This window comes from Rattus norvegicus, chromosome 14 (assembly GCF_036323735.1).
Source record: "Rattus norvegicus strain BN/NHsdMcwi chromosome 14, GRCr8, whole genome shotgun sequence".
NCBI lineage: Eukaryota > Metazoa > Chordata > Mammalia > Rodentia > Muridae > Rattus > Rattus norvegicus.
Genome location: NC_086032.1, coordinates 85,040,099 through 85,066,779, shown reverse-complemented (window position 1 = coordinate 85,066,779; position 26,681 = coordinate 85,040,099). Strand labels below are relative to the sequence as shown.

The following is a 26,681-nucleotide window of genomic DNA, read 5'->3' as shown; positions in this document are numbered from 1 at the left end:
CCTGCACGCCGCTCCCCTCACTTCATCCCGGGCCCACTCCTCGGTAACAGGGTGGAGCCCTTAGCCCATCTGCGCAAAGAATTTTCTAGCCTTACTAAGTCACTCATACCTTACCCCAGAGCCTATCTCCAGAGCAGCCCTTGGCTCTTGATGTACCCTATCCCTGAACACCATTTACCTCACCATTCGAGGCAGGGGAGGTCAAAGAAGGAAACCCCGCTGGCCTGATCTACCCACATGGGCCAAAACAGTGCTTCCATATGACTATCCCTCCTCCCTCTCATCCCGTCCTCCACCTACCTGTCACGTACCTCTCAAAGGTCAGTCACTTGCAGCCTAGCCTCTGGCTTCTTTGGGGCCAGGTTACCTCTCCTTGGAGGGCGTCCTGTGCCTTCAGTGGCTTCCAGCTCAGCACGCTAGAACAGACAAAAGCATCTGCATTCCTCGTGCCTCCTTCCCCAACATTTATGTCCCCACCCCCCACACTGACCTCCCCGCTCCCCCCTGTGTCTCCTGATGCTCTGACACTCCCTCTGGCCGCCCCTACTGTCCGGCTTGGCTCTCAGTCTGATGGTTTCTCCCCTGCATGTCTTTCCCACCTGTATTCATGTATGTCTGTTCTGCCCCAGCCCCCAGGATCTCTGACATCCTCAACTCAGTGAGGCGGGGCTCAGGGACCCCAGAAGCTGAGGGCCTCCCACCAGTGGGCCCCCCACCCTGCCCATCTCCGACTCTCCCTGGCCCCTTGCCCACCCCATGTAAGTAGCATTTTAAGTGGCCCTGACAGCTCCATGGAGGGGCGAGAGCCCCCATCGTGGTGTCTGGTCAGCCTGACTCTGGGAATAACCAGCCTATGGAGAGATAGGGGGTCACGGCATCTGCCAGGGAAATCGTGTCAGAATACGAGAAGAAAGCAGTGGGCTTCAGTAAATGCACTTTACGGTCATGGAGGGTGTGCTTGTGCGTGAGGTCAGTATGTGGCAAAGCTCCCAGACACTTCACTGGAGCCCTTGCTTCTACGCAGCCAGCCACCACCACATTCTGACAGGAGAGAGTGGGGAGCAGGTGCCCACCAGTGCGCGGGGAGACCTTCCTGTACAAGAGGACAGGAAAAGGAACTTCTGGGAATCCTGCTATGCTGGCTGCTAGGCTGGACTCTGGGGGCGGGGCAGCCCCAAGGATGAGTTAGGGAGAGCAGCACAAGCAGGTGGCTCTTCAGCCTGTGTGCCGACTGTCGCCAGTATCACTTACAGGGATGGATGACATCCAGGGCTGCAGCCACCACTTCCCCCGCCTCTGGGGAGACACGGGGCTGGGGGTGGTGCTGAGATGCCTACAGAGAAGAGGCTGGGCCAGGGCCTCGGCATGGCAGGGCAGTGGCTGGGTGAGTAGCTGTGAGAGGTGGGCTTGGGGTGGCCTACCCCAATTACTTCTGCCTACGAGGCTGGGGTGGGGGAGTGATGCAGGTAGCCGGAACAGAGAAGAGGTTGCAGTGACCCACAAGGGCCACAGTGTGCGGGTTGGTGGGGGGTCGGGGGAGGATAACAGATTTGTGCTGTGTAAGGGACAGCCTCTGGAGGTTATGAATCCCCCCCCAAAGTATTCCGTGGTCGGCAGAGGGGATCAGAGTTGAGGCGTGAGGAGCCGGCCAGGTTATTTCTGGTGCTGAGGAAGGGGGACAGTGGCAGGGGTATATAGTAGCCGGTACTGACAAAGCATGGGTGGGTACTCACCCCTGGTGAGTGCAAGACAGCTCCTGGACAGCATCTGTCCTGTCTGGGTGCTCTCTCATCTGATCCCAAGGGCCACACTGTTTTTGTTGGGGAACACAATCTGCCCTAGGGGTCTGTGCTATGAGCAGGTGGTTGCTCCTAGGCCGGGTCCTAGACGGGTCTGCGGTTCCACAGCAAGTGACCACATCACTTTAGAGGCTATGAGACTGATCTGCCCTTGTAAGGTCTGTGCTGAGCTTGACTAGGGAAAGGGGTCCTGCAGGAGGGGGCTTCAAGAAGGACTAGGATGCATCTTGCCATCCTAGGAGGGGCCTGGCTGAAGGAAAGAAAAGACTTTTGAGAGAAATGTGGGTGATGTCAGATGGTATTGGGTCCTCTCTTTTTGGGAAGGTTTCAACTCACCAACTAGGTTCTAGGTCTCTTTAGGCTCAAGCCCCTCCCCACTCAATGCTCTCTGAGCGCCAGGCCTCACATCCTAATCAGGGATTACACAGGATTCAGGCTGATCCGGACTGATCCTTAGTCAGCTGCCCTGCCTAACAGCTGCAAGGTTGGGGGCTTTGGGCCAGTGGGAGGGACACGAAACCTTCTCTGGTACCACCCAGATACTCTCAGCCTCTTTAGGCTGCATGGCTTCCCACAGGAGAGCTGTGGTCCGAGTAATTTTCCCACTTCGAGACCCAGTCAAAACCCTGCCCATCTCTTCGGCTTCTTGGACTTGCAGCTTGTCCTTGGTCCCGGGTTTCTCCATGAGAGCTGTCCCCGAGGTCAGGGATTCTTGGCCTCTCTCCTGCACGTTTGATTTCCACTGGGGTCTGATGAGCAGCAGCCATTCTGCAGGTCAGGAGGTATCCAGCTCCCATTCATAGGCAGCCTCAGTGTCCCTAGCTGTTAAATGGGCCAGTAGCTCTTGCCAGAACACTATTCCCAAGCTCCAGCACAGTTCACACCTCTGACCGGTGCTGTGGTCATGAATAGGCTATACTGCTTTGTTTGAAAACAACCTAACTTCTTTAAGCAGAAAATTAGTCTACTTACCACAGTGAAAGGTGGAATCGTGGCATGCTTGAATCCAAACAGTGCTGTTATCTTACTTCCAACCACTTTTGCCGTATGCTGAGGGACTCCTGTGGAGGAATAGGGCACTGAGGTACTTGGGAAGGGTGGAGTGCAGAGGGTACTTCCCTTGGACCTGAGGAAGGAGCTGCCAGAAAGAACAAGTGTGACCGGTTGAGTGGTGACAAAAGTGATGGACACTGGGAAGCAGGCAGAGGCACTGCTTTGGGGACCAAAGTGCCAGATGCTGCCTGGGATCCAAAAGGTAAAGCTAGGAAGAGCTGTTGTGAGTTTGGGACAGAGCCTTGGTACTCTCGCAGAGTGAGGTACATGGCTGTGAGGCTAGGACAGGAAACACAGGCCTCCGGGAGCTCATAGCTCACCACCAGAGCTAGCATCCCAGGGTGGGCAATGGCAATGACCTTACCCTGAGTTCAAATGGTGACACGATTCAGACGTAAGAATAGGGAAAGGAACTGAAACAGGACAGCAGAAAGGGATCTGAGTTGGGGCGGCGGTTTCCAAGATGGGGGAACTCCATGGGTGCACACACACAAATACCTTACACATGCTCACATAGCATGCATATACACAACACAAGGACACTTACATGCATCTCACATACAAATGTGTATGCACGCATGCGTGCACATGCCTCCATGATACTCACATTGACCCTCGTGGGTGCCTTCTCATATGTGCACACAGATATTCACACTCACGAACTGCACGCACACCAGCCCCTTGTGCTGTGGATTCCGTATACTCGTGCTCTTACATAACTGTACCCGGGTCCCCACAGGTGACACCCAGCAGTATCTGCTGTCAGCGTCACCAGAGTAGTCACAGTTCATATATTCACCAGGAGAGGCCGATATCCTTGTGCGGGCCCATGCGTGGCATGTGTGGGCCCCTCCATGAAGCAGGCAACCTTTGTTGTGGATTCAGTACCTGATGGGGTGGGCACCCAGACACCCACTGATCCTAGAAGCCCTGCCACAGAGTTAGTCTCTATGCCTTCAGGTTTTAAATTATGATTAAAACGAAGTTCATCTCAAAGCCAAGAGCTAGCGCTCAGAAGACGCAATGAACCGGAGGGGTGTGGGACACTCAGGGTGGGTTTTTCGTGAGCAGCACGTAGCCCCAGGGCTAGGCTGGGAAACCGCATAGAGCAGACAGACACCTGGATCTTTCTGAAGAGTCCCAGGCCATCTTGTCCTTTGCTCAGAAGCTACCCAGACTCACACCCCTCCTCCAAGGAAGTCTGAAGCCTCTGACCACGCCTACTGATGGTGGTTCCCCTCCCCTGAGAGCTGTTGGAGAGAGGGCCATTAAGTGAACTACACTGTTAGAAACTGAAGCAGAAGAACAAGGCAGGGCAGAGGCTGACTGGGAGTCCAGCAATGGGGTTGATTACGGGGGGGGGGGGGCGGTGTGAGGGTGGGGGGGGCAGCCCCTCCCATCTGTGGGTTTTAGACATTTTCTAATCGGAATAGGGCATGTGCTTCTTGTGAATACTTTTATCTGATAAACAGCTATTGCATGTGGAAACGAGGAAGTCATTAGAGGCACAGGCAGGACCAGTGTGATGGAGACAATTTGGGTACAGGGGCCAGAGCCTCAAAGTCCTTTCTGGAGAGGACAGACCTAAGCCAGGGTGGGAGCAGCTGTGTGGATGCCCGTCTGCAGCTCCCGATCTTCCAAGGCCCCTTACTTGGGCTCTGCTGGAAGTGGGGGCGTCCAAGGGTGTGACAGGCTAGTGCCTAGTGGTCATCCCTGTTTTCTCCCCGCAGCCCGGAAGCAGGAAATCATCAAGACCACAGAGCAGCTCATCGAGGCCGTCAACAACGGCGACTTTGAGGCCTATGCGTGAGTCTCCCGGGGGGTTGGGGTGGGGGGTTGTGGAGGGCGAGGATGGAGGATGGGGCCCCTCCTCACTTGGGTTTGCCCCCCAGGAAAATCTGTGACCCAGGCCTGACCTCATTTGAGCCTGAAGCTCTGGGCAACCTGGTCGAAGGGATGGATTTCCACAGATTCTACTTTGAGAACCGTGAGTGAATAAGCTGGGGTGGGCATGGGGGGGGGATTCTAGATGGGAGGGGTGGGAGGTGTCTATACCTGGTGCTGTCAGTTCAGAAGACATGCTTGTCCTCAGTGCTGGCCAAGAACAGCAAGCCGATCCACACCACTATCCTGAACCCGCACGTGCACGTCATCGGCGAGGATGCAGCCTGCATCGCTTACATCCGCCTCACACAGTACATCGACGGCCAGGGCAGACCCCGCACCAGCCAGTCCGAAGAGACCCGTGTGTGGCACCGCCGCGACGGCAAGTGGCAGAATGTCCATTTCCACTGCTCGGGCGCTCCAGTGGCCCCACTGCAGTGAGGTGAGTACCTGGGGTGTGACCCAGTGCTGTGTGGGGTGCCCGCTGGGTGAGCAGGTGAAGCCAGAACGGCTGCGGCTGCGCAAGCCAGAGCTTGGTGGGTCGGGGGTGGAGTCAGTGGTCAGGGTGGGTGGGTCCTGAACTCCACTTATAACCAAGGCAAAGGCAGCCTACGGGTAGCAACTGCCTTTCCAGGCAGGCTCCTGCCAGAACCTTTTCAAATAGCAAAGGCTTGGGTGGTTACGCTGGTAGGTTGTGCTGAGGGAGATGACCTGCCCCTGTTTCAGAGCTGCGCCTGGTTTCACCGGACAGAGTTGGTGTTTGGAGCCCAGCCGCCCTCGGGCGCACGGCCTGCCTGTCGCATGTTTGTGTCTGCCTCGTCCCCTCCCCTGGTGCCTGTGTCTGCAGAAAAACAAGACCAGATGTGATTTGTTTTTTTAAAAAAAAAAAAAAAGTAAGATGATGACAACGACAACCACATGCAAACAAACAAACAAAAAATATTGGCATCGGATGAAATGGAAAACAAACAAACAAACCTAAAGAAAGGAAAAAGCTGTAAAAATCTGGCATTTGTGGGGCCGCCCCCCCACCCAAGCTCCACATGTGTCTGTTGCGCTCCTGGCTTTGGGGACCCTCAGGGCGTGAATGTGCCCATGCCGACTGTGTTAGTCTGTAGGTACCGCACTCACCCCACACCTTGGGCGTCTGCATCCTCCTCCCATGCATGGGCCCCACGTGCTAACCTGGCTGTTGTGGCGTCAGGTGTCTTGGGAAGGGCTGGGGGCTGCCTCCTTTCCTGCTAGTTGTGCCTGAAAGCTGCTGCTGTTCCTGCTTCCCCTACCCGTCCCTCATCCCGAGAAGGACTGGGAGGGTGCTCCTCTAGCCAAGGACCTACCTTTGCCCCATGGAGTGTGTAGGAGAAGCTCGTCCTCAAGATCATCAGAAAGTAACCTGGTTCTTTGGGGAGTGAGGTATGGAGGTATGTATCTCGCCTCCAAGCCTCTCGCCTGGCAGGGATTGGTTAGGAAGGCAGGCTGGCTGCAGCACCCACCCATCTAGCTACGAAGAGAGGACTGGGCAGGGATGGACTCCTTCCTGTTTGGGGTTCTTGTCCCTTCCCTGCCACCAGCAGCTGAGCGAGAGTGGCCCACCCCTGGCCCGGGCAGTTCCTCTCTGAAGTTGGCAACAGACCCTCACGAAGACGGAGTTGCCGAGATACTGGACAGAGCTGGGAGCAGACGCTGGCTGCATCTAGGGGGTTTGTCCACTGAGCTTGAAGTCTGGGTGCTCGAGACTTGGTTAAATGTTGCAGAATGTGATAAAGAGGGGCCAGAAGTCGGGTTTTAGACTGCTGGGCAATGCAGGTCCATGTGAGGGTTTGATGGTAGGAGTGCTTTCCTAACCTGAGCCTAGAGAAGAAATAAGCCAGAGGATGTGCCTCCTCAGAGGCACATGGAAGGCCAAAATTGGTTAGGTAGGGCTGTATTGTGTGAGGCCTTTCCAGGTAGGCCAGAGATACGTAGTAGAGAGAAGGCAGGCTGGGGGCAGAGATATATGGGTGTGGGGCCTGGATACCAGTGGGTGGAGGGAGGGTCCATTAGGACAGTGTGCCACCCCCAGGGCCCAGTGGTGCTCCTAGGTGCCGGCTGCCTGGACTCGTGGGTGGCCCTTGGTGACAGAGGGAATCATCAAGGCTGGACATGTTACAAAGTCAGGCTAGGGAGATAGGTATAAAGCCGGGTTGGGTGGGGGTGGTCAGGGGCTTTGATCGCAGAGGTCCGTGGGCCTCCACCCCAATGCTGCCCACTTTAAATTCACGTCATTTTCAACCAGGATTTTCTTTATCTTTTACTACAAATCAAGCCAAGGGAGGGGCACGAAGTGGGGAACGGGACACAGGATCCTAAACTCCAAGGGGACTGTCCACCTACAGACACTCAGTGGATACCACCTTTGATCCACACTGTGCCCAGGACAGCTGCCCCCTACCCATGGACACAGGGTAAACATCTGCCAGGCTCCATGAGTGGCCCAAGGCCATGGAATAGAGGCAGGGCTTGTCACAGACAGCGTGAGGCCCTGTGGCCTGCCACCCTGACATCCTGGGGTCTCCTTTCCTCTCCCACCCACCTTGTTATCTCCACAAAGCTGCCTGTCTGGGATAATTTGGGGATTTTTTTTCTGGGGGACAATTCTTTTGCATGACCCTCTAAAGAGCAGGACACGTCTGCTCTACTGGCTAGGTGTTCGCAGGTGGTGGCGTCGACTGTGGCCAGTGCTGGAGCGTGTCACTGCCTGCAGTACTGGTGACCCTCCTCTCTTCTCTTTTTGCTGAGTTCCATTGTCTTTTCTTTCCGAGCCTTGTAGGTGTACAAAACTTATTCTTATTTTGTTCTGTCTCGGGAAACTGCAAATAAAAAAAAAAAAAAAAAAAAAGAACGAATCGCTTCCAGTACAGCTGACTGCTTTATGCTGGGACCCTGCCAATTCCCGGCCACAGAATACAAACCTACCTGTTCCCTAGCCCAGAGGTGGCTTCGGAACCTCCCCTGATGGTGAGGGTGGAAGGACATAGGGTGCTTCAGGGCAATCAGTAGGGCATAGGTTTCTCTTCATCCCGAAGGCCTGTCCTTGCCCATCATCCTAGTAACCAGAAAGGTGGCCTTTGGAAAGGGCAGCCACTGCACCCAGAGGAGCCCCAGGTCCAAAATCCAGGCATCCTCTTGAGCCCCTTTCTCGACTTCCTTTTGACATATTGACTTTTCTTGGCACTTTTCCTGTGCCAAGTCTGTTCCCATGGCTTATGCAGGCATACAGTACAGGACAGTGTTTACTTTAGGTCGTCACCATAGGGAGAATCAAGAGGCTTTGCAGAGAGTCTCAGCTAGGAGCTCAAGTCTGAGATCTTAACCAAGAGCAAAGTGACTCTAAGAGCCAGGACCCAAGACAGCAAGGCCAGAGCCAGGCGCTGGGGCCTGTGGGCCAACTTTGACCCAGCTGCTGAGAGGCTCTTCCCAGGCTTCCCCTGCACTTCCAGCCCAAGCAGAGGGCCAATCTTTCCCAGTAATCTGTGCTAGGTCTGTGCTTTCTTTGCTCAAGTCTGCAAAGATGAGCCCCTATACCTGCAGTCCTAGCCACTATCAGTAGGGAGGCCCAAGAAGACAAAAACTGGCCAACGCTCCCCCAAGCTTCCTCTCCCATCTTAAGCACATTTCTAAACATCTTCACTTTGTAAAGAAGGCCACTGTTGTCTACCTAATGGTCTCTGTGGGCTACACCTAGAGAAGTGCTCTCAGGTACGCAGGCAAACAGGCGGTAGGTAGGTAAGTCTTGAGAGCTAATACAAAAAAATCTAGGCCAGTGCCCACAGGTACAGTAGCAATGGGCTCTCTAGCTAGGGTTCCAGCTTCCTATCAGCTGTAATCGGAGGAGTGTTTCCAGGCCAGGCCTCCCTCAGGAAGGCAGCATGCTACAGAGCCTGAGCCTCCACCATGCATTATTCCTGAATGAAGCCTTTCTGTGGGTGTTGGACAGCCAGGCAGGCAGCAGTTTTCAGGGGCAGCACCCAGGGTCAACGATCTGGTATGGGGCTGAGCATGAAGGTGAGACAGACACTCTTGAGGAACATTTCGAAGCTCCTTAGACACCTGTCACTCTAAGAAGGCTTGGGTTACCCTGAACACTACCAGGTCCACAGATCAGGAGAAGGTAGCACACTGGATCCAGGGCTTCTAGCTCCAGCCGGGCAGAAGGGGTCTCTGATGACAAGGACACCAAAGACAAGCTACAAGGCCTAGCTGAGCCGCTGAGGCAGAGGTGACAGAGGCCTTACTAATTGCTAGCCACTGAGGCCATTTCAAACTCAAAACCATACTCTAGATTTGAATAATCCCATGCTGACCCTCACAAGTTACCTGTGCCCATCGGGAGTAAGGAATTCCCCAAAATCCTCGAGGTTTCCCAAGCTTGGTAGAAGTTTGCAGCCAGCCTGCACGGAATGGGAAACTTGGGCAAAACCAAGCCTCTCTCCAGGATTCTATCGCGAAGAGGCAGCTCACCCAGGCAAGCTTTTTGGGGTGCAGAAAACTGGGTTCTGAGACAGCAAGGCCATTCCAGCACTCCTACCCGAAAGGTCTGGAGGCCTATCCAGGACAGATCCTAGTATCCACAGAACAAAATACCTGGCGTCTTCCCACCCCTCACTGGCTGACATGGGCACAGAGGCCTCCCTGAAGCTAAACGTAAACACGAAACTGAATTTCAAAAGACAATTTTATTTGGACAGAAACCTTCAGACAGAACATAGAGGAATTAGGCATTATTAAAATACACTCTTGCCAAGTGATTTAACATTAGAATATGGTGGGGGGATGGGAAACACAGGACAACTCATCCACTGCAGGGTAAGCGAGCAGACCCTGTAGACAGCCACACGTAGGCAAAGGTTACCTTTCCCCCACAAACTTCTACCTCCACCCACCTCTACTCCTCCCAGGACCCCCAGAGCAACAAGAGAAAGACGCGCACCCAGGCCACTTATTACACCACAAGTGCCAGCAGCACTGTGCCGTCCAGGGACCCTGGGTTGGAAAGGTCTGTGGCAGTGGGAAAATTACGTGGGCAGGCCACTCTAGGGGGAGCCTGAGCCCTTTGGCTAGCAGTATCCAGAGAAATAGGTACAGCAACTAGTGGGGATTTTTGGAAGCCATAGTAGATGTCCCCCTCCCCATATGGGCATTCTGAGGGCAGCTCAGCAGGCTCAGGGTAGGGATCATCAGAGTGAGACAACTCTGGCTCAAAACTCAGAGGCCAGCATCCCAGCAGTGGCTTTTGGGGAGACAGGGTTTCTCGGATATAGCCTGTGCACAGCAGAACATGAAGAGGTGATGTGGAACCTGGCACATTCTGGGTTTACCCTGTAGGCTGTGCTGGCAATGGTACCAGCTCAGACCAACCCCTCAGCATCCTCCACCCTGCAGCTGTCTGGTTGGGAAGGGCTTGTGAGACAGAGCTGGTCAGACCAGAGGTGGGCAGTGGAAATGTGGAGGCTGCTGGCACTTGTCCTGGTACCCACAAGAATGACTTGTCTGACACATAAGCCCCAGGCAGTTGCCAGAACAATCTTGTGGGCACAGAGACAAATCAAACCAGCTTTGAGAGGTGCAGCACCCGATACTTTGATCTTGATGTTCAAAGCCCAACTGCAAGTCCAGGTGAGTGTTCCTCCACACTGGACACTGAAGGCACCTGCATCTGCTTCTTCCCCAAAGTTGGACACTCCCAGCGACCCTCCCAACGCCAGAACAGCCCCAGCCCACACGCAGTCTGCTAGCTGATAAAACTGTCCTTACACATCCTGCCCAGCTTGGCCCTTTCTAAGTACCTCATATAAGTCATTTTTGTAGTAGTGGATAAAGGTACTTAGGATGGGCCCTGTTCCTGACAAATGCCAGTCCTAGCAGACAGGCAAGCTAAACATGTAAGACCCAGTGACCACTGCCTGTTACCGGCCATGGTGACTTCTCCCAGCCCCCACAGTGCAAGGCAGTAGAATGTTGGAGTGTTCAAACCCTGCCCTATCACCCGGGCCCCTCCCCCCACCCCATTCACCGGACAGTTAATATTGTTAATGCACAAATGAAATCCTAAGTCATACCAAGGATCAGGAAAAAGATTCCCTCCCATAGAGCCTTCCAGGGTTAGCTGAGAATAAGTCCTTCAGCACCTATAAGAGCCACTTAAAAGTTTATGGTTTCATTTTCCCAACATTACATCTTTGAGCTCAAATTTTTTCCCATAGTCACAACCACACACATGAACGTCGATGTCCCCCCTAAATCGTTCCTCCATTCCTCTTGGGAACGTCAAATAAAAGTAGACAGTCTGCCTGGCTCCAGATCCTCTTCTAGGATGTTGCTTGTCTCCAGGGGTTGAAGTGACGTGACGATCCAGCGCCTGCCTCTGTGGGCTATGTCACATGATTGCACAGCATGAGTTTTGTTTCCGGGCCTTGAAAGAAAAAAAAGGAGAGGCTGAAGAGTGCCGAGGAGCAATCAGAGAGAGAAAGCAAAACCAAACCAAGGGAAGGCCCTGGGGCTTCAAAGGGAGCTGCTCACATGGCCTGACACAGCTTCATCTGCCAGGCTGGGCTCCTCAGGGTTTTGTCACAACCCACTAATATTCCCAATACATTAATACAGTTCCTACAATCAGACCATGTAAAAGGGAAGGAAGCAATATGGAGTCAGGACTGGCTGAGTACTTCAGCAGTGCTATCGGACCGCCTGGCAGTCTTCTAGAGAAGCTGCATGGTTCCTGCTCATGTTTGCAGGGGCTGCTACTGTGCCCATTCTTGCTTTGTGGTCAAAGGCCACCCTTCTAACCCTGCCTGGTCATCTTCCTCCAATACGGCAGCTCAACATGAATACGCATAGGCAGACAGCACTACTACTGTCCCACAGTGGGCCAAGAACACAATGTTGGAGCTGAGGAGACGGTTCAGCAGTTAAAAGCACCGGTTATTCCTCCAAAGGACCAGGGTTCAAAACCCAGCACCCATGTGGCAGCTCACAACCACTTACAAGTCCGGTTTCCGGGATTCTATGTCCTTTTCTAGCCTCTGTGGGCGGTAGGTATTAATGTGGTGCACATACATACACGAGGCAAAATACCCAACTACATTAGACAAAGCAACAGAAATGTTCACAACTGGAAACTGAAGTAATGCCTGGAGAGAGGCAGGCAGACAGCAGGAGGACCCTGCCAATGGAAGGAGACGTATTAGAGAACCAAGAACCACCTCGGAGATGTGAACTGCTGGTATCTTCCTTAAGACCAACTGTTCTCTCAGCAGAGGAATCAGGAAAACCCTGGTGACCAAAGCTGGAACCAATATGGGAAGTGGGTGGTAGGTCTGAAACCAGCCTCAGTCATGCAGCGGAGTGCCTGAGTGTACGCTGCTCATCACTGAGGCTGAAGCACTTGCTTTAGGCTCCCGGGAGTGGTACCCAAATCTGATCTAATCAAGAGTGCTGGAGAGACAAGCTGCAACAGCTTTGTGGGGGGGCTGCCAGGAGGGCAGCAGGGCTACTCACAGTTTTATAGAAGGCTTTCGACTGTGTTCCCAGGACTTCTGATTTGGATACCAAGTCATCAAGCTTCTCGCCTCGCTCTAACAAAGACTCCATGGTGTTGTGCTAGGCAGAAGAGACAGGAGAACTCTTAGCTCTGTGCAGTGAGTGTCTGCTGACAACAGGTCCTTACGGAGTTCAATGGCTACAAGTGCCTCCTCTGGGCCCCTACCCAGCAGACACAACAAGCACGGAGACCCAGTTCCAGAATATGTTCCAGTCGTGCCAACAGCACAGGACCCGGTGGCTTTCCCAATATTTCTCCAGCACAGACCGAGAGAAGCACTGCTCTAGGAAAGCTCACACAAACCATGTCTGCATTATACTTGTGTACTGTAAGCACACGTGTGCAGAGAAAGACATCTCTGAGTGCTCTATGACTGCACTAGGATGGACAATGGTGTCCAAAGTTCACATCCTCGGAAATAAGGTCTTTCCAAGTGTCATCCGTTTAAGAAGCAGTGATGCTAGAGTAGGGTGGTCCTAATTACATAACTAGCATCTCCATAAAACCAGAGATGCAGACACAGAGAAAAGGCCATGTGATGACACAGGAGAAACTAAGAAACAGTGAGAACTGCCAGCAACCCCCAGAAACCAGAAAAAGGTCTGGAACACTCATTATTCACATGGCCCCAAGAAGGAACCAGCCTGGCCCAAACTTCAACAGCAAGCCCCCAGGAGACTAACACAGTGAGAAGGCTGTGCCATCTGACCCAAGAGCCACAGAGCTACCGAGCACTTGAGACGAGACAAGCCCTAAAATGTGCTTCAAGTGCAAACATAGACACATTGCAGACTCAGGCTCAGTGTGCAGAAAGCTTTATTAGTACGACTGGAGAGATGGCTCAGTGATTAATCATACTGGCTGCTTTTCCAGAAAACCTGGGTTCAATTCCAGCACCCACACAGCAGTTCACAACCATCTCCAACTCCAGTTCCAGGGGATCCAATGCCTTCTGGCATCTAAGAGCACTGTATTTGTGATAGAACATGCAGGCAAAAATCACCCTTACACATAAAACAAAAATTTATAAAAGGCAATACTGTATTGATGACTTTTTTATACTAAAGACATGGTAGAAAGATATTTGGATATTCTGGATTAAATAAATAATACCGAATCTCAACTACTTTCCTTTTGTCATTTAAAAAGTGGCTCCTTCAAAATTCAGAATTACACACACATATCATATGCACAATAGATTGCATGCTCACTGACAGCACCGTGACAGGGAGTGCATCCCGAGATAACTGTAGTCTGTCAGCACTACAGTCTCTGCCTTGCAGAATAAGAGCACAGAGATGGGGGCCCTCTGAGGGCCTTGCTGCCCTTCTCACACAGCCACTGCCAGTCCATCTGTGGGAGTGGAACCACTGAGCCAAGCCGTTCTCCACTCCTGTACACAGCTGAGCAATTCACACAGCAGAAACGTCAGCTGAAGGCCAGGATGCAGCTCACTGGCAGAATGCTTACTAGGACCACCCGGATTCCAAGTCCAGGGCACTGTGACTATGATGGGGTATGAGGGAGAGTGAGGAAGTCCCTGAGGCATGCTGTGACTACTCTCATTAAGCTAGGATGGCCTGTGTCGGGTCAGCGGCACCTCCTTCTGCACTTTGGTGCTCAGGCTTACTCTCCCACTTTGCAGCTTACCAGAATGATTTTGGTCTCATCCAGTTCGGCCTGCACTTTACTCATGGGATCAGCCTCCCGGGGGTTCTAGGAAAGAGACAGAACAAAATCAGGGTTGAGACTGAAGTAGTTACCTGTAAACAATCTTACCTAAGGAAACTACCAATAATTCTCGCAATAAAAAGGCACAGAACAGAATTCAAAACCTAGGTTATCTGTCTGAAAATGTCTCTGTGTTTTTCAAACACGATTCGCCTGTGCATCAGCCTTGGTCACTGACCCTTTCCAGATGGTCACATAGCTTCTGGGCCAGTCTCTAGAGGACATTCTTTTAAACTCACCTGGTATCTACTAAGGTGGCCATCTAGGGCTGTGTAATGGATTGTAGCAGGGGATCCTACTGGCCAGTCTATTCTATCGACCTGCTTGGAGAATTCATCTAGTACCTGCAAAACAAAGAGACTCAACGTATCTCCCACCAGCTTTCCAGGACCTTTGGTGAGGCCCCTTCATCAACAGCACTCAGCCCAAATGAGGCTCCTGGGCTCTCCAGGGTACAAGGACATCGAATGGCAAGGGAACAGTCTAGGTTCAAGTTCGTCTTTTCAAATGTTTATGATTAAAACAAGTCCTAAGTAGTGTAGAAGCAAAAGTAAAGTGTGCCCAGTGTACAGTAAACTTCCCCTGGGGAACAATACTAGCCCTCTAGTTTTCCAAAGTAATTCTTCAAGAAAGTGAGCTTGCTGGGCAGTGGTGGTGCAACTCAGGAGGCAGAAGCAGGCTGAGTTTGAGGTCAGCCTGGTCTACAAAGTCAGTTCCAGGACAGCCAGGGATACAAAGGAAAACCCTGTCTTGAAAAACCATAAAAAAAAAGGGGGTGGGGGGGGGGTCTTTGGACGTGTTTCAATGTTACGAGGAACAGGACAAGGAAATACTTCTGTCTCTGGTTTACAATGAGAAGTCACTGGGTACTAAACTCGATGGAATGGGTAGGAATCGGCGTGCTGCAACATGCCTTTAATCTCAGTACTCAGGAGACAAAGTCAGGTGAAATTCTGAGTTTGAGGCCAACCTGGTCTACATTACGAGTTCCAGGCAAGACAAAGATACACAGTAAGACCCTGTCTCAAAAACAAACAAACAAACAAACAAACAAACTCCAGGAAGCCATTGACCTCCACCAGGGGAGAAAGCTGTAATGACTGCCTGCAGTAACAACAGGAAGAGAATGAGGAACCTTCAGCAGAAGCACAGGGAGAGCCGGCAGCAGTGGCCTAATTTCAGAGGAGAGCTAATGTAATCATGGCAGGAGCACAGGTTAGTTGAAGGCCAGCGTCAACACCAAGGAAGAAATATATATAGGCAGTGATTTCAAATGTCTTCTGGCTTGGGTAGAGGGATGGTGAAAATGTCTCTGGAGCATTCACCCCTCGTGCTTCAGGTTCAGCACGTCTCACTTGACCTCCTAGTCTAGTCCAACAACACTCACCTTCTCCAGCAAGGTAAAGGCCACTCTGGAAGGGTATTCGCTGTCAGCAATGACCACACCTGCCAGACTGTCACTCCGGACGTAGACATGGCAAAGGTACTCTATGGAGACAAGAGAGCTCACATAATATGAGGGCTTCAGACCGTTTTGAATCTGCCGATGCATCATAATATTGGTTCCTGCTTTCTAGTGCAAACATAGCCAGCTTGAACCTATTTTGAAACTCAACTGCTCTGAGCAAGCTCTACTAGAAGGCTCTTTACCACAGTTCTATGGGCCACGCCCAGGAGCTCTGACTAATATCCTAGATTCCCTGACACTATGTGTGTAGGGAAATCAAAATGAGTACCAGGGATAAAAAAAACACAGCAGAGACAACGTCCCCAGGAGCAACTCCAGATCACTGCCATTAGCCCAGGTCAGGACTGGCTAAGTCTTGGCAATTTATGGCTCTCCCCGGCTCTGGGCTGCTCCTAAATTGAGGGGATACCAGACAAGACAAGCTGCTTCTTCTTTCTTAAAATAATCTCTTCAGGGTGGCCGAGAAGCAGAAAATGACCTCCCAGGGCTTCAATCTCCTGTAATAAGACTACATGATTTGACCTACTCTAGCCTGTGGTGGGTGGCTAGGAGGAATTGTCTAGAAAAAGCCCAGGAGTCCTCGATGAGGCCTCTAGCATTACTGCACTAAAGCTGTCATAAGATTAAAGGGATTGGTTTGCAGAAAAGCCTCTGAAAACAACCATATCCACAAGACGGTTGATTTTCATCACTTGAAAGGATTCAGAAATGACATGGCTAACTGCACCCCCCAAACCAAAGAACCTTGGGTGAGATCTTACAAATAATCTTACAACCGTTTATGGATCTGGCCCAGAAGATTCCAATGTTAAACAGAAGGAAAAACAGAAGAGGAAGAGTATAAGCCCCTGGAATCCGAGAGGCGCAAGATCAACAAGAACAGAGAGGAGGTGAGGGGGAGAAGTACCATCTTATTTTATATACATTCCCAAATAAGAAAGAACTAAACATGGAGTCAGTTTCCATAGAAACTGAGAAGCTTGCCAGTGTGAGGAATAGTCCTTAACGGATAGAACTGTGAAGGGTGACAGTAGGAAGGAGAGAGAACACTGATAGTCACAAGTCCTTTTCCCTTCTGTGGTACTCATAGGACAGAAACTCTTCACGGAGAATATTCAGCCAGTATTGCTGATCTGTGATATATCATCAATTCAGGAACTCTATCCTGGGCCACTGCTTACCAGAGGTGATCATTGTTATGCTTGAAGAAATTCATGTAACTTCAAATTTGTCTGTGAAATGTATGAGTCTGAAATAAAATCCCAAACTGATAACTAAAACCTGAATTATGAAATGAAGAAAAGATCCTGCTTTAAGAAAAGAAAAAAGAAAAAGAAATCTTGAGGAACGCAGTAATGGCCTCACAAGTGCCAGCTAGGAACCCTTTTCTGAAGGCTCTGCTCTGGGAGGAAAAGACACTATGAAGGCGCTGATGACCGAGAATCAGCACTTATGACTGCTCGGCCTGCGGGCCGGGGCAGGTGGAGAGCCAGGGTCTAAGGTATAGTGAGTGTGAGCTGTGTAAGTGCAGTTGCACTGCCATGTGCAGTAAGTGTGGACTTTAGCACTCGGCGGAGTGCTCTTTATGAACAGGAGAAGCAAGCAGAGGACATGTGGTAGCTTAAGAGCACAGTCCTGGGAGCAATCACACGGCCCAGGGAGCACTGTCTGAGGGGGGACAGCCAGGCCAGCACTCAGAAGGGCGTGAGTCCTCCTACCTTGTTCTTTAACAGAAGCTCTGCTGCCTTTCGCCGATCGTTCCACAATCAGTTGACTTGTAAAGGTCATGAATTCCTGAACACTAGGAAACATAACACACATTTATAACCTTCTTTCGGTCACACTGTCCCCAACACAGTGGAAAGTGACCGCTGAGCTTCTCTTGGTTTTATTCATTCCCTCCTAACCTTAAAAACAGTAATAAACCCAGTGTAAATGAACACGGATGTATATACCACAATCAAGTCATGCCTGTACACCAACAAACCAGTCAGAACAATCCACTTCCGGGTGTCTGAGAAATCTTTAGGCTACATTTATTTTAACGTTTCTCTCAGAACATGATTTGGGGCCCAGTGAGATGGCTCTTTGGATAAAAGCACCTACTGTCAACCCAGGCAAGCTGAGTTTGATCCCTGGGACCCACATGGTGGAAGAAGAGAAAAGACTCCTACAGGTTGTTCTCTGACCTCCATGAGTATCCCGTTATGCACTCACACACACACAGAGAAAATAAAGATGTGATTGAAATCTTAACAACACACCTGGGGTGTCATGCCAAAGCAGAAAGGACCTCCTGTACTAATTTCCAAGAAGCGGTATAAATAAATACACTGCTCTAGAAAATCACTAATGGTAAAAACTGTCAGTTAGTACTGCGGCCATAGAACAGACCATGGCTGGGAATGCCACTGACCCACACAGTGAGAGCTATCTCAGGTCCGCTGAGGCCCCAGATGCTGTGGAAGAAATGGAAAGAAACAGCTTAGTCAAGGCAGAAGGGGGAGTAGCTCATATGAAGCTGCAATGCAGTTTATCATGGCCAAAAGAGAGCTGTGATTTCAGCCGGAGGACAGGCGTTCTCGCCTTCAGCTGGAGGTGCACAATAAAGGGCAGCCAGGGCCATCAGTATGAGGCTGGCCATTGTTTGAGACAGGGTCTTTGTAGCCCTGGCTGTTCTGGAGCTCTTACCTAGACCAAGCCGAGAGATCCAACTGCCTCTGCCCCCTAAAGGTGTACACTACTATATCCAGCATTATAGTATTCTTAACTGCGATATCTGAAGACCTAACTCTGTGATTTCAAGTCTTACTAGGTCTCACCCAAATTACTGTGCTGACCTCGACAGTAAAATCAAGACTGGTGGGATAGTTAAAAATGAGGTAATATATACAAAGTATCACCTGGCACATAATATACTATTATCATCACGAGGGAATGACACGCTGAAAATAATCACAATTCTTTATTTTCCTTCCCTCAAGAGAGCCTTTGCAATAAAACAAAAAAGATATCTATAGCAAGATTATAGTCATGTAATCAGGGCTATTAGTCGTGCACTAACTGTGAGAGACCACTCAAAGTCTTCAGTAATCGTGGTGACATGAAGGCTAAGAATGGGGGGGGGGGTTTCACTCAACTGGAACATATGTCTCTCTGCTTCACTGCTAGTTATCTGACACTAGATAACGTAGGGACATCAAAGAGAGAGCAGCACCGTGGAAGCTCTGAGAACCCTCCACAGAAACAGAAAGAGGAAAATATGAGAAGAGCCAAGTTGGTTCCATCTGAGAAAAACAACATCCAGCGTAGAAGAGAGGCCAGGGTAGAGAGGAGCAGGAAGAACAGAAGGAGCCAACGATGACACAACAAATCCACCTTCAGGAGTGCACACCACAGGAAACTGTGGCCCTGAGCATCCATGTGGGTGCCGTCTGCCTGCAGCTGCACGCGTGCATATGGACTCTTTCCTCAGGAGCCACCCACCTTGGATTCTGGGATGAAGTTGGTTAGGGGCTCACAGAGTGGGCTTGGCCAGGGACCAGTCACACCCCGATCCTCATCATCTCTTTTCCTAGCTTTGGAAGTACAAGCATGTGTGCCGACGCCCACATTTTATTTTCCTTTAATGTATTTGGGATCAAACGCAGGCCCTTGTGCAGCAAGCAGTTCCCTGAATGAGCTATTTCTCTAGCTCGTTACCTTCCAACCCCGAGGCAAACATTACTCCAAAACTATAATCCTCAGCAACTCACCTCCGTCGGTGGATGCATGCGTAAACAAAGGCAGTGTTGGCACAAAACTTAATACTGTGTACATTTTGAAAGGGAAACAATCTTGGTATTTGTGGCAACATAGATGAACCTGGGGGGCCATTCTGCTTAGTAAAATCAGTGGGACACAAAGACAACTACTGTATGATTCCACTTATATGAAGTCTTTAGAAGTCTTTAGAACTATCAAAATCTGAGACACAACCTGAACAAGCAGATTTCACCCAGACTTTGAGACAAGATGACCACAGGTCACCTGTTGGGTCCTTCTCCTTTTGTGTCTGAGTCACTCTGCCCACTCCCACAAGACTGGGTATCTGTGGAACTTACAATTAAAGCATCCCAGAATCCTTTATGCCTATAAGCAAAACTAGTTGAGTGGTTCCTGCCAAACTACCAGTGTGGACCCTTTCTGATCACCAGGGCCCAAACACTAAAACTTATAACTGCACCCCACGCCCAATCCTTGAAGAATCAGTGACTTTACTCAGAAAGGAAATATCTCCATACACCTCATATAGAAGTGTTGGAAAGCGCTTTGACCAGCGACTCTCAAACTGTGAGTTGCAACTCCTTTGGCAAACCTCAACCTCCAAAAATATTTACAATACGATTTATAACAGTAGTAAAGTCACAGTTATGAAGTAGCCACGAAAATAATTTTATGGTGGGGTCACCTCGATAGGAGGAACTGTACTAAAGGGTCTCAGCATAGGAAGGTGAGAACCACTGGCAATGATGAAATATAAAGGTGGCTGTTGAGGTACCAAACACTGGTTAAATCACGGGGTGCGAGGTGGTAGTCAAAATACTTATTTCTGACTGTGGATATCCTAGATCAGAACATTTGGTAGTGCATCTAATCCGCACGATTTTCAGTGGTCTTCTAATCTTTATACAACAGGGCAATATTGTGGCTGGCAGAGCCCTTTACCAGGGATGCTAATGACTCCTCAGGCACAGCCCGAGACCCGAGGCCGAGGCCGTGCTCCCCTTTGAGAGATTTGAATCCCCGCCCTTCTGGACCCAACCCCGACTCCCAGGCCTCCAGGTCTAGCCACCAGGGCCCGGCCCACTTTACCTGGACCTCTGGAAGAAACTGAAGGAAGACACATCGTACGCGGCTTTGAGAAGCACCGCTTTTGGTTCGCCTTTGTAAAAGACACTAAGGCTGTACAGCTTCATGGCGCCGCACCTTCGGGCTGCCCGCTGGACCCCAGACCCGCTCACGGGAGCGCGGCCGCAGTTCCTCAGAACAGCCGCGGCCGGCTGCTGACGGGGCCGGGCCGGCTTCTTCCTCCTAGCTTAGGGCCCACTTCCGGTTCCAGTCGCTGGGTGCTTCAGACGCGCACTGGAGGACGGAAGGCAGGGTACGCGCGTGCGCGTGCGCGTGCGTGTATCTAAGCGGCGGGACGCACCCGCGTCAGGCTGAGTCGGCGCCAGAAGGCTCGGTCTCCGCCTGCGTGGCAGTGCCTTGGCACACGCTCTCTTCCGGGCTGTCGCGCGGACCCTGACTGGCGGTGGGCAGTGCCGTGCGGTACCCTCACTCTTCCTTCTCCATCCGACTAGAATAGCAACTCGTACCTGTCCCTACGCTCTACTTCTTTTATTACATCCTGTATGTAACAGCACCAGGCTAACCAACCCTCTTCCCTGGGTATCCCAAGTACAGACGACTAAAAGAAATGTCCTCCATCCTTTCCGTTGCAATAATAAAAATAAAAAACGTCACTGGCTGTGGCCAGGTTCAGCAACCCCTGACATAGACACACTTGTTCGACAAGCCAGGTAGCCAGAGGCTGTCTCACCCAGCCCCATTCACCTGCACCGACATTGTGGCTCCACAGGCGGCAGATGAGAACCATTTCTGAAGAAAGTCTCTTTATCCAAAGTTGTACAAAATGACCAGGACAGTGACCTTGCAGAAAAAGAATTGGATTAAGAAAAGTGGAAGCAAGAGGCAGACCTTGGGCTTATCCAACTCCCTTACAGCTATTCTTGGCACTTCTTCCCGCTCTTCTCTGGCTTTAAAGCTTCATCTAGAGATATGCGAACTCCCCAAGCCAAGCTTGTTAATCTATTGCGAATGACACTGTCTTCCCCTCCGTTTCCCCAGCTGTTGTCCAGCTTGAATTCAGCCTCAATACTTCCACACCACAAGTGAGGACCCCCGCTCCATATCTGTTAAACTCGAAAAAATATCCTTTTCGTAGACATGTTGCAAAAAAAAAAAAAAAAAAAAAAAAACCGATAAAGTATCACATCCCAAGTCCTGCTCATTGCAGATGTTTAACAACGACGACGATGGTTATTTGCATCATTATGTTCAATGACAAAGAAAGGAAGAAAGAAAAGAAGGAAGGAAGAGAAAAGCCTCGTGATAGATTGAAGGTGCCCTCCAGACTGTTAGAAGCAGAGCTTTAACCGGAGGCTAAGATCTGAGCAAGGTCTATAGATTAGATAATAGCACTGTATTTTTATTTCCACCTTTCAGTCACTACCTTACAAGAAAATCTCTGGTTTTATGAGTAGAAATAGATGAACATTGTATATACAACTTACTCTTGAAGAGTTCATATGCATATATACCTACATGTAGGTATATCTACATATATGTATACTGAGCTGTATATATTCATGTGTCTATACATGTACTATATGACCATATTATAACCTATATTAGGGTTCTCTAAAGGAATGGGATTGATAGGACATGTATTAAGAGAGGGTTTACCAGTTTGGCTTCAGGATGCTGTCTGTATAAGTAGTCTAACAATGGCTGTCTCACACTGGAGAAGCATAGACCACAAGACTGGGCTGTCTCCTCCAACTTAATCTGGTGCTGAAAGTCTGAGGATTTTTGGAGAAATTGGTCTTCAGCCTACATTTGAATCCCTATGTTGGTTTAGGTGTAAGAATGCTATGGTGACCGGGTAGAACTAGCCAGGGAGAGCAAAAGCAAGCAAGCAACAGGTAAAGCTTCCTTCTTCCACATGCTTCTATGTGGATGACCACCAGGAGGTGCTGCCCAGAGTTAAGGTGGGTCTTCCTACTCCATTTAATCTGCTCAAGAAAAGCCCTCACAGGACTGCCCAGCAGCTAGCGTTTTTAGTTGATTCCAGGTGTGGTCAGGTTCACAACCAAGGCTATCGTCACAAGGCCAAAGGCAGAGCAAATACAGTAAAGAAGATTTAAGGGGTGCAGATGAAGGGTGTCCAGAAATTTCTATCCTTGTAGTGGCTCAAGAAACCTGAAAATGTGGAGAGAGAAAAATCTACAAGGATCCGTCATTGAAAAGGAAAATATGGCATCACTGGTGTGGGATGATGGCGCTCTTGTGTTCTGTCCCCCTGAGTCCTGAGACATCAAAGGAAAGTCCTTTTGCAGAGCAGGAGAGGCGGCTCAGTGAGTTAAGGTGTCTACTGCTAAGCCTGACGGCCTGAGTTTGATCCTCAGGACCCAGTGGTGGAAGGAGAGAACCAAGTCCCCCATGCACACATGCACACAATAGCATCCATGCCAGCCCCCTGCACACTCATTCATGTGCATGCATGTACACTAACACACAAAAATAATATTATAGATAATATATATTTATAATAAAAGTGTTAAGGGTTTTTTTTTTTTTATGTGTTTGAGTGGTGTTCTATGCTGTACCCATGGAGGCTAGCAGAGGGTGTCAGATTCTTGTTTTTTTCTTTTTTTCAGAGCTGGGGACCGAACCCAGGGCCTTGCGCTTGCTAGGCAAGCGCTCTACCGCTGAGCTAAATCCCCAACCCCTAGAGGGTGTCAGATTCTTAGATTTCCTGGAATCAGAGTTACACATAGTTATTAGCTGCCGTGCAGGTGTTGGGATCCAAACCTGGAATCTCTGTGAGAACAGCTAGCTAGCGCTCTTAACCGCCAAGACATCTCTCCAGATCCTAATTCTTAAAAAGCCTCTTCGAAAACATTATTTGTAATAAGAGTGTCCATGACCAAAGACCCAGGTCCTATGGATTTGCCCAATGGATTCAGCAAACACCTACCTGTCTCCGAAGCTTTGCCCCCTCACGAGAGGTGTTTATCCCAGCTACACAGCAGGGACCCTAATAAATCAAGACTGCATTGAAAGGGCCTCGTTCGTACTAAGCAAGTCTCCCCTTCGCTGGGATGTTCCAGTTTCCCCCGAAATGTCTAGGCAGCAGGAAAGATAGACCTGGTCTGCCACTGATTTTATGTCTGCCATTGGCTACGTCAGAACATGTAGGAGCTTTTGGAATTAGCGAAACAGGTATTTTTCAGACTGCCTTCCCTGCATGGGGTTTTCCTGAAGCTATAATTGTCGAGTCAGCCTTTCCCGGCTGAGGACGAGCTGTACTGGACAGATGCCAGCCACTTGAAATGGGAATACCTGGTCACTTAGGCAGTTCACTTATCCCATCCACGGTACTTGATGGTTGCGGGTCAGCGCTACACAGGAAGTTCAGAAGGGAGGCTTCGGAGAAAACAGAGAAGCAGGCAGGAGAGCCTGCAGGCGTTCCTCCTGCTCCACAGCCCATGTGGACTCCCCTCAGCCTCAGTGTGTGAAGGTCCCACCTGAGAACAGGAGCATACAGAGGAGAGGCAAGAAAATGAGGTTTGCCCTCAGAGCTGGGCACACCAAGCCAAGCTCGGCAGCGCCACAGCAACAGTCACAGAGCAGAAGTCCTCACAAGGAAACTGTCCCAGGGCTCTGGGTGCCAGTGGTCCTCATGGTCCAGCTGGCTCAACCCTGAACTAGTCAAAAAGCCTCTCCTGCTGACCCAGAACAGACCTCGCCATACCAACACTCGCCAACCAGAGGGCTCCCGCCTCACGCTGCACAAAAGTCGGCCCTAGGATTTGTGAGAGAGAGTGAGAAGCATCAGAAGACAAGCCAGGATATGCTGGGTGCCGTCCGAATGCCACACACTCCAGACATAGTCGCAGAAGGACCGGAGCGTTTGCTAAGTAGGAGCTTTGGAACGTTTGAGGGGAGATCTGTGAGGTTGCATGTCTCAGAAATGACGGGCAAGATCCATCCACAAGAATGCAACGAGATGGCTGCCTGAGCAAGACCGGAGTGTGAACAGCACCAGTAGACATGGAAGGAGGAGCCTCATAGGGCCTTGAACATAAACAAGGAACTACAGACAGCTAAGGAGTTTGGGGAGCAGGAGACATTGCGTCTCCCTTTTATGAGCCCCTTAATTGGTTGTTCAATACCAAGTGGTCACCCCTGAAATCATATTCAAAAAGTAATACTAACCTTACTAAACAGATTGTGGTAACGTGGTAATATGTGTGTGTGTGTGTGTGTGTGTGTGTGTGTGTATGTTTTCATAGACAAAATAGATGATATATTTAAATGAACTTGCCATTATAAAACGCATTCTTTTGTACACGGATTACATATGCTAATAAGTACTTTTAAAAGAAGAAACACTGGTGGGGGGCGGGGCTGGAGAGATGGCTCAGTGGTTAAGAGCACTGACTGCTCTTCCAGAGGTCCTGAGTTCAAATCCCAGCAACCACATGGTGGCTCACAACCATCTGTAATGGGATCTGATGCCCTCTAGTGTACTCAGATACATAAAATAAGTAAATAAATCTTTAACAAAACAAAAATACTTAATTCCACCAACAGATGCCCTGGACTGAGGCTTCCAGGGATAGCAATAGAGACGCGCACAGTCCCATGCAGTGTGGAGCCAGCGTGGTTCCTGTCCACCATTAGTTCTGGTTTCAGACCAGGACAAAGAGAAAGAAAGGGAAAGCTTCTTTGTCACAAGAAGCTTCCTAGCCCTCTCCAGTGCAAAGGCCAGGCTGGAAGGCAAAGACGATTTTCCCGTTCTTTTGGTTCTCAGGCGTAGAGGGCTCTGCTCCTTAGTAAGTGTAACAGGCACTAAGGCACTGACCTGGGAACTGAGCAGGTGGTAATGTCTACCAGGCTGGCAGTCACTGCAGTGACAGGGTGACAGAGTGGTCACCATGGTGACAGGAGTAGAGAGGCCTTTGGCCATCAGTCCCAGTTTTCTGCATGGTGGCTCTAATGATAGAATGGTCACCATAGAAACCACAGGCCCTCTCAGGAGCACAGAGGCCCTGACGGGAGGCATCTACTCCACACCTGGTTAGAACAGAAACATCGACTGTGACTGAGCTCGGAGAAGAAAGCTGAAGCGTGAGGGACAGAGTTACCTGTTGCCTCATTACTCAAAAGCCATCCCCGAGCCACCAGAGGGAAAGACCTTTTTTGCTGAGTCTGTCTAGAGGCCACCGGTTCCTCACAGCTCAGCATAGCTAGGAAAAGTCAGTCAACACTGAGGACATTTCCCTGGAACCACATGGCCCCTCCTAGAGGCTGCTGGGCCTGAGGAGGCCTTGGTGGGGAAGGGTCCAGAAGTGAACAATGAAAAAGAGGAAGCTGTGGCTTCAACCAGCCTGAGGCGGACATCATCGTTCTCTGAGGTCCGGTGCTGGCTGTGACTCCGTGAGAGAAGCCTGGACTATTTCTACTTTGGAAATCTTGCGGAACACTGAGGGGGTCCCAGTTCACCTGGGCTGGTGGCTGCGCAGATGCTGGATGACAGAGCCAGGATGGAGGCCACCAAGAAGGAAAAGGTATTTACCTCATGCAGCGTTTTAGAAGCATCTGTGTACATGCCCCCCACCCACCCGACACTCACAGGTTTGGCTGCCGCCTATAAGGGTCTGTACCTTAGAATCTGCTTTTATCTTTAAGAAAGCTGTGATTTGGGGCACTTGTGGGACAGAAAGATGTCTACTTCCTGGACAGGTGTTTTGACCCAGCAGTGGAGCTGTTCAGAGGTCTGGGAAGCAATCTACAGAGAGACTCTGAGGTCGAGGGAGGAGGTGGGGGACAGAAATCCTATTGAAGTATTTGGGTTGTCTGAGGTATTAGTGGGTCAAACCTACTGCCTGATTTTGAGAATGTACTCAACAGCTACCACAAGCCAAAGACAGCCTCCTTCTCCTCCTCTCCCCTCCCCTCCCCCTCCCCTCCGCCCTTCTCCTCTCCCATCCTCTCCTCCCTTCCCCTCCCCTTCCCCATACCCATACCCTTCCCCTCCCCATCATCTTCCCCTCCCCCATCCCCTCCTCCTTCCCCTTCCCCATCCCCTCCCCCTTTCCCTCCTCTTCCCTCCCCCATCCCATCCCCCCTCCCTGTCCCTCCCCCTCCCCTCCCCCACCCCTCCCCCTCTTCCTCCTCCTCCTAGCAGGAAGCACTTCACAGGGACCTTGCTCCTTAATAAGAAGCATAGGGCAGTCCCCTTCCCAACCACAGAGAGTTCCAGATGTCAGGCCTTGGGCTGACCTGTGAGCAAAGAAAGTGATGGGGACTGAGCATGTGCTGTGAAACATGAAGGGCA

The 26,681-nt window shown here is 50.6% G+C and overlaps 3 protein-coding genes and 1 long non-coding RNA gene across 23 annotated transcripts in view; 2 read left to right on the top strand and 2 right to left on the bottom strand.

Moving 5' to 3' along the window:
* The window catches only part of Camk2b (calcium/calmodulin-dependent protein kinase II beta), an 88,956-nt gene extending 81,342 nt beyond the window's left edge, over nucleotides 1-7,614 (top strand). For 7 of the 16 annotated variants that reach the window (XM_006251174.5, XM_006251172.5, XM_006251171.5 and 4 more), the window contains 5 exons: nucleotides 630-758; nucleotides 4,583-4,658; nucleotides 4,745-4,839; nucleotides 4,945-5,178; nucleotides 5,463-7,614. In XM_006251174.5, the coding sequence (XP_006251236.1) occupies nucleotides 630-758; nucleotides 4,583-4,658; nucleotides 4,745-4,839; nucleotides 4,945-5,177 (533 nt within the window). In that variant the 3' untranslated portion in view covers nucleotide 5,178; nucleotides 5,463-7,614. The remainder of the gene's footprint in view (nucleotides 1-629; nucleotides 759-4,582; nucleotides 4,659-4,744; nucleotides 4,840-4,944; nucleotides 5,179-5,462) is intronic. The other 9 variants (XM_063272856.1, XM_063272855.1, XM_039091616.2 and 6 more) reach the window with 3 other exon arrangements.
* On the bottom strand, nucleotides 146-5,040 carry LOC108352789 (uncharacterized). The gene is made up of 3 exons (XR_001841187.3): nucleotides 4,908-5,040; nucleotides 2,772-2,860; nucleotides 146-416 (listed from the first exon to the last, which is right to left on the bottom strand). It is a non-coding gene; the product is annotated as an uncharacterized LOC108352789 (long non-coding RNA).
* A 1,818-nt stretch (nucleotides 7,615-9,432) lies between the features above and the next one.
* Nucleotides 9,433-25,387, bottom strand: Ykt6 (YKT6 v-SNARE homolog). Of its 4 annotated transcripts, NM_031692.3 has the most exons (7): nucleotides 20,369-20,591; nucleotides 17,233-17,315; nucleotides 15,434-15,534; nucleotides 14,286-14,390; nucleotides 13,966-14,031; nucleotides 12,273-12,374; nucleotides 9,433-11,187 (listed from the first exon to the last, which is right to left on the bottom strand). In NM_031692.3, the coding sequence occupies exons 1-7, from the start codon at nucleotides 20,470-20,472 to the stop codon at nucleotides 11,152-11,154; spliced, it is 597 nt and encodes a 198-aa protein (NP_113880.2). In that variant the 5' UTR covers nucleotides 20,473-20,591; the 3' UTR covers nucleotides 9,433-11,151. The 4 variants fall into 4 exon arrangements, with proteins under 4 accessions (NP_113880.2, XP_063129646.1, XP_038948322.1 ...); XM_063273576.1 differs by having other exon boundaries at nucleotides 9,433-12,374; nucleotides 20,369-25,387; XM_039092394.2 differs by lacking the exon at nucleotides 17,233-17,315 and having other exon boundaries at nucleotides 20,369-20,628.
* Nucleotides 25,388-25,681: 294 nt separating this feature from the next.
* Nucleotides 25,682-26,681, top strand: part of Gck (glucokinase) — a 42,080-nt gene continuing 41,080 nt past the window's right edge. The window contains exon 1 of one of the 2 annotated variants that reach the window (XM_006251179.5): nucleotides 25,682-25,911. In XM_006251179.5, the coding sequence (XP_006251241.1) occupies nucleotides 25,867-25,911 (45 nt within the window). In that variant the 5' untranslated portion in view covers nucleotides 25,682-25,866. The remainder of the gene's footprint in view (nucleotides 25,912-26,681) is intronic. The other variant, NM_001270850.1, reaches the window with a different exon arrangement.

Coding starts and splice junctions, on each gene's coding strand:
- Ykt6 (XM_063273576.1), bottom strand. CDS start 20,472: ATGAAGCTGTACAGCCTTAGTGTCTTTTACAAAGGCGAACCAAAAGCG. Junction 15,535..17,232: donor AGCTTCTGTTAAAGAACAAG/GTAGGAGGACTC, acceptor TTGTCTCCATAG/AGTACCTTTGCCATGTCTAC. Junction 12,375..13,965: donor ATGAGACCAAAATCATTCTG/GTAAGCTGCAAA, acceptor TCTTCTGCCTAG/CACAACACCATGGAGTCTTT.